The 9,808-nt window shown below is 38.1% G+C and overlaps 1 protein-coding gene across 1 annotated transcript in view; it reads right to left on the bottom strand.

The window, feature by feature from the left end:
* Window positions 1-993: 993 nt before the first annotated feature.
* The window catches only part of mthl1 (adhesion G-protein coupled receptor methuselah-like 1), a 188,043-nt gene continuing 179,228 nt past the window's right edge, over window positions 994-9,808 (bottom strand). Inside the window, exon 7 of the mRNA XM_018501985.1 lies at window positions 994-1,390. Within this exon, the coding sequence (XP_018357487.1) occupies window positions 1,057-1,390 (334 nt within the window). The 3' untranslated portion in view covers window positions 994-1,056. The remainder of the gene's footprint in view (window positions 1,391-9,808) is intronic.

The raw sequence follows: 9,808 nt of genomic DNA, 5'->3' as shown, positions 1-9,808 counted from the left end.
AACAAACAAATTTTCCCTTTACAACTTTTCAATCAGATGCGTACTTTCCGAGATATTCGCATCGATAGATTAAAACGGACCACCCTGTATAGACTTTATGTAATAAGTAAGATCTATCTATAAGAAATAAGTAAGAAAGGACTGAGAGAAATATGCCTAAAATAATGTTTACGTAATTTTTATTCAGAGTAATTTTTATTCACGTGATCAATTGTGACGCCTCTTTTCGACTAGGCTCTTTAGATTAAACGGATGACCCCCCCCTCTCCCTCCCCCTCATCCTCTCCCTCCCTCCCCTCCTTCTTTTTAATAGAACAAATTTAAGGAATAAATAAAATAAAGTAAGTAGAACCGAAAACACAAAACCGTTAAAAAACCGTAATTTTTACGGTTTCGGTTTTCTTTACTGGTAAAAAAAAACCGGAACATTTATTTGATATTTTATTAAACCGGAACCGGAACTGAATCGAAAAAACCTTTTGGTCCGGGTCCCTGATATTATCTGGGAAATGTCAATAAGAAAACATTTTCAGCAAAAGTTTCTCGACCTTTTAGCAGGTCAACGACAGAAAACTTCTTGTCCAATCGATCCTGCGGAAATATCCTATGGTCGATTAGTCCGACGTTATTATATAGAGACGCTTCGGTTTGTATCACCGATGTACGAAGTTACATTGTGCGCAAAGCTTGTCAACTTGTTCAAGGAGAAGAAGTAAAGCGGAAGAGACGCAGTACCGTTTACGACTGCGGACGAGTCGTCGGCACAAATCGCTGATTTCCTGGTGAACGGAGACTATTCATGGGACCCCATTACGACCATTTTGTTCTCCGTGTAACTCTCCGTATAAGTTTTCCGCGATGGAAACTTCTCCGAACAACGAATTGCAGCCGCGAGACGACCTCTCGGTAGGTTCAATCCCGGATTCAAATCGGATTGCTCTCATCGCTCTTATCGGCCGACCAAGCGCAATGACAAGTGTATTCGACGATTTTCACCAACGATCACTGATGAGAGATTTTTAAGTGCCGAAAGATCGACTCGGAGGGAGAACCATTTTAGCAGATGGTTTCCAACGGTGCAGTTTTAGTGCTCGGATTTTGCGTCACACTGTCGCCCATGCTAGGCATCCCGTGGCTGGTTGTGCTGTGACCGTTACCCTGTCTCCCGGCGTTGGTTTGCGGGTTCCTGCTGACGAATCTCTTCAGTGCGGCTCGAACTTGCGGCTGGCAGCCAACCGCTGCAAAAATCAGTACTCCTTGGAAGGCGTTTATCAGATCGGTGAAGTACCAGATGTATTGCGGTCCGCCGACAGCCCATGAGACAACGTCGGCCACCCAGGTAACACCCATCACGATCACCAGCTTCATGCATATGCGGCCTAACGTCGCTCTGAAAGTAGAAATTAACAGAACGACTTAAATGCAAGATGTATAAACAGGAAATTCTTTTAAGAAAATAAGAAATGTTTACTTGGAATTCCAAGATAGCGTACTTATAACTATCTACGTTCTATATTTAAAATTCTCGAGAATTTTAAAGATAATATGACGATGATAAATGATACAATTAAAGTAAAATTATCCCTGCTATGATAAGAGGGATCGGATATGGCTTCGTTTATTTTGCAGAACTCATGCATTGTTTAACAGAGAAAGAAATTTTATAATATATATAACATATATATTATTATATTTATTTTTTTTATCCATTTATTATATTGGTCAGATGAAATATGAACAAAACAGCGTTGGGTCGGATTCAATTCTGAAATTTCACCTTAATCCTAGCTACACACACTGGGATCTCCGGGATCCTAGCGCACCTTTTTAAATCAAGATTTTTTCGCGTTTCTAAATTTTTCTTTTTCTTTGAATCACAGATGTACGGAGTTACATTGTGTGCAAAGCTTGTCAATTTGTTCAAGGAGAAGAAGTAAAGCGGAAGAGACGCAGTACCGTTTACGACTGCGGACGAGTCGTCGGCGCAAAGTGCAATCGCTGATTTCCTGGTGAACGGAGACCATTCATGGGACCCCATTACGACCATTTCGTTCTTCGTGTAACTCTCCGTATAAGTAAACCTATATATCTCGAAGTTTCTTAATTTTATCGACTTTTACACATTATGGGCTTGTTCCTTAGACAACCGGGAAAGCCACTCTTGTGGCTTTTGAGTGTGGTTTAAAATATCATCGTTTTTGGAGGTATTTTCAATATTAATATTGTATTAAACATAATTGTATACATGTTGCCCAAAATATATAAAAATATATAAGTATACTGAAAAATATACAAAAAAATTAAAATACATAACAAATAAAATAAAAATTAAAAAAAATTACAAAAAATTAATTTAAAAATCACACAAAAAAGAAAAGTAAAAAAGGAGCTACAAATTTTTTACGTCCATGTCGTTAACTCTGGGTAATGCTAAAGAAAAGTTCTCTGCATGAGTCTATACGTTAATTTATATTCATTTATGTTGTCAATATTGCGCTTAGGGCTCAAAATTGTATAAATCTATGTTCAGAATTGGAATTAGCGATACCAAAAACCTCCAAAATACACTATTTTTGAGAAAATAAACATTTTTTACATTTGATCGTATGTTCCCGGCTGGGAAAGTCACTTTTGTGACTCTACACAAATCTCGAAATTTTGCGCGTGTTACTTATATAGCAAAATTTTTGAGAAAAAAGAATTACTATTTTAATGAAAAAATACCGGCTATCTAAAGGTTAATCAATTCTCCATCGATAAAAAAAATTAATTGAAATATATTCATTTTTAAGAAAGTTATGTTAACAAATATGGATGGGGTCCCAGAGACCCCAGTATCAAGCGTGCAAAAACACAAGTGTGTGCTATAATTAACATAAGAAGGTTAAGAATGTGAAGAAGTACGTCTCTGTAATTTCACTTAAACAATCGGTTAGTACGGACGTGTAAACCAGAGAAGCCGCAGGCACAAAAGATCATGAGTACAATTGATTATAATAGCCCGGTTGATATTTCGCTATTGTTTACGTTATGATCGTTGTGCTAGCGACGTCGCTGAATGCGATATTGCAAGAAATTATTTATCGCGCTATGAGACTCTCTCCCCGATGGTCAATAAAGCAATCGTACGCTTCGCAACATATGACGTGCGTAATGAATGTAAATGGTACACGATTAATTGACATTGTTTATTTGATATGCGAGACTGCGCTTTGTCTCGTTATAAATAATAGGCGATCAAATAATACGCGATTATAAATTCTCGCTTTCCTCATTGACGTTTAACTGTTGACTTTTCGAGAAGCTTTCGTCTCTCCCTCTTTTTGTCGGTGTACAAAATATGGCTCGATTCGTCCCGCCGATTTCCGTGTCGAAATGTAGAAAAGCGAAATCCGCTATTATTCGTGGATTATTGCGAAACAAGCACTAGAAAAGTCTCGCTTATTGTTGGATTATTATCCGTTATTAAACGATTCATATGAGCCTCGCGAATGAATGCACCTTCACACTGGCAGCATTCGATGTACTGTGCATCACATATGCAGGGTTGCCACAAATTTCTCATTGTAAAATTTCACGACTTTTCCTTAATTTCCAGACAAAATGTTTCACGGTTTGAAATTTTAATTTATAACCCTTTAATCTTAGGCTCGTAGCCCTTTTTTCTTTCGGTTTTTTGAATTTATTGAGCCTTATTACTGTTATAGAATAATATTAAAATTTGTTTTGTATTTTCATTTTGATTTGAAGATCGTCGAATATTTCGTTGAGAGAGCAATTCAACATAGCAATGTAAATTACTATTAATGTTGCTGATACTGCTTGCATTTAAAAAGCCAAAAATTTTAATTTTCCATAAAATATTGCAAAATTCTCCAACTTTTCCCTAATATTTCTCTGATTTCCAGTTTTGTAACAATCCTGATATAATGTATGCGTTCCGTCACAGGGGAACCCCAAAGTCAAAGCGTTATTAATGCGTCCTGTCAGAATATTCGCGGCCCGTAGCACCGTACAGTCCGTACACCGGGCGGTATCGCAGAATTATGGCGTCGTAATGTCGCTTCGCGTGCGAGCCGGCCGGCGTGGCGTTATCCTGACGCACCACATCGGTCGCAGTCACCGAGAATTCTATTTTCGTTGGCGTTGCTAATTATTATGAACGGACCGCGTGCAGTCACTCGGCTGTCGCGAGCGCGAACTCGCGGAGAGGCCCCGGAGGGGAAATGAACGAGCATCGAAAATAACGTCTGAGAGGAAGAAACCGGGAGGGAATGAGAGACAGGAACGATGAGAATGATGTTGAGAATAATTTGGAATCCCGTCTATTTTTTTTTTTTTCCGACAGACATGGCTGGAGTTGTCTTCTGTGAAGACAATTTGATAACTCTCGAGTCGCGAGAGTGTCGGCGAGCAGACAGAAATTGAAATAGCAGCAGTAAAGACTAAAACGCGTGATATGTCGTTTCAATTACGAGTCTTATAGCTTTAACAGTGCAGGGTGATGATATCATAAATGAGCGGTGAAAAGATTTGATCAAGAGGGGATCTAAACTGATCTGTATGCCTTTATTCCAGCCTTGTGTAAAGCCTACACGGAGAGAATTTTTCGTTATTTTTTACCGCAAAATTCATTACAAATTTTATCATGTTCGATAATAAGCTTGGGACAACTTGACAATAATAAAATATTATCAGTAACAATAGATTTTTTGAAATATACAAGAGACTTTTTATAAATGATGTAGTAAAAATTATTATAATGCAGATTGTAAAATGTTTTGAAGTGAGTAAGTTCTAGCGTAGCTAGAGACACACTCGACAACGAAAATAACCGATAAATATCGATTACAGTCGATCAATTACTATGTTACATGGTAAAATTATAAGCGACTAAATCAGATAAAAAATATCATGCTGTAAGGTAAAAATTGTATAAGCGACTAAATCAGATAAAAAATATCATGCTGTATGGTAAAAATTGTATAAGCTATTTTATATATTCATGACTTAGCATCTATTCTTTTAAAATAATAAAGAATCATAAACAGCGTAACATATTTTAGAATGTTGAAATTTTACTATACCCTTTAGTAAAATTAATAAAATATATTACATATCTTATTATGACACATATTAGTAAATTAAAGAAACTCATATACAATTCTTTGAAATACTATGTTGTACCACTATTATCATGATTTTCAGGCTAAATTCTAAGAGAAAATCCTCTCCATTTCTTTGAAATACTATGTTGTCCCACTATTATCATGATTTTCAGGCTAAATTCTAAGAGAAAATCCTCTCCGTGTAAGCATAAACGGAATATAGAGCAATTTAAGTAATCGTTTGAGAAACAAATTTTTCTCGCGTATTTGAATAATTGTAGCGGATTGGGAATCTCACAGAAATGAAAAAAAAGAGAAAATAAAAACAACCATTTAAGTACTAAAGATCTAGTTTGACCATTCAGGACCTTAATTTCCTATTTGTTGCGTATTCACATTATGGTCTTAAAAAGATACGTTGCTTAATATTGTTTATAAAAATTATTCTCCATTTTGTGTACATATATTTGTCGTTATATTTTCTTGTATTCTTTAGCATTACTTGCGCACAGAATGCCATTTTCTTGTTTTTCTCGAAAGAGAACATAATTGATGGAAATTATAAAATAAGTGACAGAGACACAGTTAAAGCTTAAGTGCGAAATAATTACAACCTCAGGAGATACAGACTAAATGCGTCTTGTTTCCATGGTGAGGCGCGAGGGATCCTGTTTTATAAACGAGGTAATATTACGCTTCCGTCGAAGCCTCCGCCCGTAGAAGCGCTATACGCGATATTATACCTTCGCTGGCGTGTCCGCGCGAAAATTTCAGATCACGAGCGAGCGATGTGAATAAACGAGGAAGGTTTGAAAACGTTACCGAATGAATGCGATACGATCGACCATGACAGCTGTCGCGCATCGGACAAAGCGCGACCGGAAGTGGGATGTATCGACTGGATGTGGAAAAGTACGATATAATTTGCACGAGGGTCAATATTACGAGCGCACGGCGAGCAACAATAACCGGGAGAGAATTCCTACGGGAAGCGGGGAGCGTGGAGTGCGAATGAACGAGGTGGAATGGGTCCACACATGGAAGCTCCGTAAATATTGAATCCCGCTGCACTGTTCTGTGCCATTCTGTGCACGGTGGTCCGGCCCGGGTGTGTAACGCGAGACAATAAGGAGAAGGAACGGGAGAACAAATGAGAATGCGCGGAAGAGAAACTGAGGGAAACGCGAGAGTTTCAGGAGAGGCAACGGCCCAACAAAAGACTCGAAGGAAGATGTCCATTATCTAGGATCGAGAAAGCGGGAAAGGGAACGCGCGATTCCAGCGATCGTCATGCGTGGCTTCTTCCTTTTTGGCTCTCTTCCGAGCAAACAGACCGAACGAAGTCGTTACAAGATCTGTACATATGTGAGAAAATTCCATTTTCCAATTGCAATAGATAAGAATCACGTTTTTTTTGCCGTTTATATTACGGACGGTTACAACCGAGGGGGTAACTACTTAATGTAATCTTGGGATAGAGTCCTCGAAATCCGAGGGGGTAACCACTAGCTAAAATATTGTCCCGCTGATTACATGATTTCATATGATTTCATCTGATTACAAATAATTTTTTTCACTACATATGAAGGAATTTGATAAAATATACGATTTTATTTAATTAATTTTAATATTATACAATAATTTCTCGTGGTTGCATATATAATTATCGGATTATACGTAGGGATTTCATATGAATTTTATAATGATTTCGAGGACTCTGTCCCAAGATTACGTTAAGTGGTTACCCCCTCGTCGAAATCATTATAAAATTCATATGAAAACTCTACGTATAATCTGATAATTACGTATGCAACCACGAGAAATTATTGTATAATATTAAAATTGATTAAATAAAATCGCATATTTTTTATCAAATCACTTCATATGTAGTGAAAAAAATTATTTGTAATTAGATGAAATCGTATGAAATCATGTAATCTGCGGGACAATATTTCAACGGTTACCCCATCGGTTACAACTTTAATTGATGGCTCAAGCGTTTTTGCACGTTGATCGTATTTCGCACGTCTTCGTAAATAATACGGTTTTTCCACAGCTGTATAAAATGTGTGATGAGAACCATTAAAGGAGAATAATCAACGTCGCGTTCCGCGCTAATTATAAGATAAATTGCGACGAGCAGTGATTCTGCTGAGATTTCGCGTTTCTACACATTTATAGCGCGAGTCCACAATGAAGAGGAGCAGGAATCGCGAAGTTATTATCTCGTTTAATCGATGGAGTGTAAAAACAGTGGATATTGGACGAGTCGCGCGAAGGGACGAGCTAAACTCGGAAGATGAAAGCGACGACGCCAAGAAGCGGGGAGAGAAGCGGACGAAAAACGATCTGAAATAGACAGCCACGGGAGCGTTTATGTGCGTTTATTCGTGGTTGCAAATAAATGTCAATCTTCGCGGACGGCAAGAATGGCGGAAGGTCCGCGAACTCGACGACTGAGTTAATTGACATGAGTAGATGGCGGAGGAGGGAGAAATTTGCGCGCCTGCGACGATGACTTGGGAAATATCAAATGCGGCTTGATGCGACTAGAAAGGGTCGACGACTTCGAATAAAATTTTAACCATCGCTGCACCGCGTGTTTACTCGTCGTCAGGCCAGCTTTCGAAGTTTCTTGACATTCGCGCAGTTAATCATTCATAAGCTATGCGGCGTACGTTATTTTTAGACGCCACGCGCTTTGCAATCAACGCATACAATTTGCCATGGTACTGTTAGAATGCAATCGTCGGGGGTGCCCTCTCCAAAGGGTCACGGATATGTCTTTTTCTTCTAGAATTCCAACCAGGTGGTTTGCGACCGTACGATATACGCACGGGAATATTGAAAAGAAAAAAGGGGGTAGAAACATAGGGCCGATAAATATGAACGAGTTACGAAGGAAGTGTACTAGCTGCAATTGCGATATAAAAGTGTGTAATAAAACCTCCAACGTGTCCGCACTTGTAGATCTTGCTCACGATTCCCGGTACTTTCTTCTAAGAAATCCACATCACGGGAGACATGAAGGTACGATATAACGTGAGAAAATCCTTCTTTCCGCGATTTAAGTGCAAAGTCAGGAAGTGGCGGCTTAAGGACGACAGACGCACGAGGCAGGTATCGTAGAAATATACTGTCTATATAAGTATATTTATATGATTCTCTCTCTCTCTCTCTCTCTCTCTCTCTCTCTCTCTCTCTCTCGTTCCCTACGTGAAGAATATTCTCGCGCGGTCGCAAGTACAGAAATACCGTCGCACGTTCTCGGACGTGTGGAACAGGCGTTGGCATAAAATATTTTTTGCTGGTGAAAATCCGCTATCTCGGCTCCGAGGCGAGGAACCGCGGAAACACAGATCTCCACTTTGCGCGACCGCGAGAGGAAAAAGGGTGGCGACGGAGACGTGAGAGTGCATCGGACTTGACGAACTGGATCCGCACGTCGGATGGCACTCGTCCTCCCGACGGTTATTGCGAGTGTTTCATACCGCGTTTATGACCCCCGCGGCCATCGCCGTGTCGCCTTTTGTCAGAAGATAATTCAAGCCGGCTCCTCCTACCTCCGGCAAATGTCAAATCGGACGTGATGTCTGTACGTTAACTTGGCGCCACTCTGAAACCATCTGACCGGCCGCGTGGGCAGGCGTAGGTCGTTTTAAAATGTCAAGATCTTTTTCTCCCATGAGTTTTTCTCGCGGATCTATATTACGTACACTAAAAGGTCCACTAAATCGTACACTGAGAAAAAAATATAGTCAATTTTAATAAATATTTAGTTTAGTTCAATACACTGCAACACTAAACATTTACTTACAGTAAATAAATATTTGTTCAGTAAAAATAATGATTGTTAAATCAAATTAACATTTCTTGTATATCAAATAAATATATCTTTATATTTAATAAATATTTAGTTGGCAGTATTCAACTAAATATTTATTAAAATTGACTATATTTTTTTCAGTGTAATACATATTTCTTTGAATAGTGCTTAAGTAAACATTTACTTACATTAAATAAATATTCAATCAACAAAAAAATAATAATTAAATTAATAGTTTTTATATTAAATAGGTATATGTTTATATTTAGTACATATTTACTTAAAACTACTCGAGCAAATATTTATTAAAATTTAGTACTTATTTTAAAAGTGTATATTGCGACGCACGTGGTAAATAAAAATTGTTATTTCGTTCTAAAGACGGCTCTCACTGCGTTATAACGTGTTTGTATCTAATTTGTATCGTAACAAGCATTTATTACGTTCAAAACCATTAAAAACACTGACATTTATTTCGTTGTTTATGAGTATATTTTCCTATTCTAATTTTGACGTGCGTATTCGTTGCGTATATTCATGTGTATTTATAATCACAGTTTTTTTTCCACTGAATATCTTCATGTTTTATATAAACTGAAATACAACACAAAACATAACATAAAAAATGATAAAAATAATGATACAACTGCGCATATTCCTTACAGATCGCTCTCAATGTGTCCTTCTTTATAATCCTTCTCCTTCCTTCTCCTGCTATCGTAAGATTCCATCTGGTGTTCCGCAAGGTTCCATTCTTGGTCCCCTGCTTTTCACTCTTTTCACAGCTGACCTCGCCTCTGTCCTGCTCAAATCTAAATTGTTCATGTACGCTGATGACGTTGTTCTTCTATATTCTTTTCAACTAACTAACGCT

This window comes from Trachymyrmex cornetzi, unplaced genomic scaffold (assembly GCF_001594075.2).
Source record: "Trachymyrmex cornetzi isolate Tcor2-1 unplaced genomic scaffold, Tcor1.1 scaffold1462, whole genome shotgun sequence".
Taxonomy (NCBI): Eukaryota; Metazoa; Arthropoda; class Insecta; order Hymenoptera; family Formicidae; genus Trachymyrmex; species Trachymyrmex cornetzi.
This window is presented reverse-complemented; position numbering and strand designations above follow the sequence as displayed.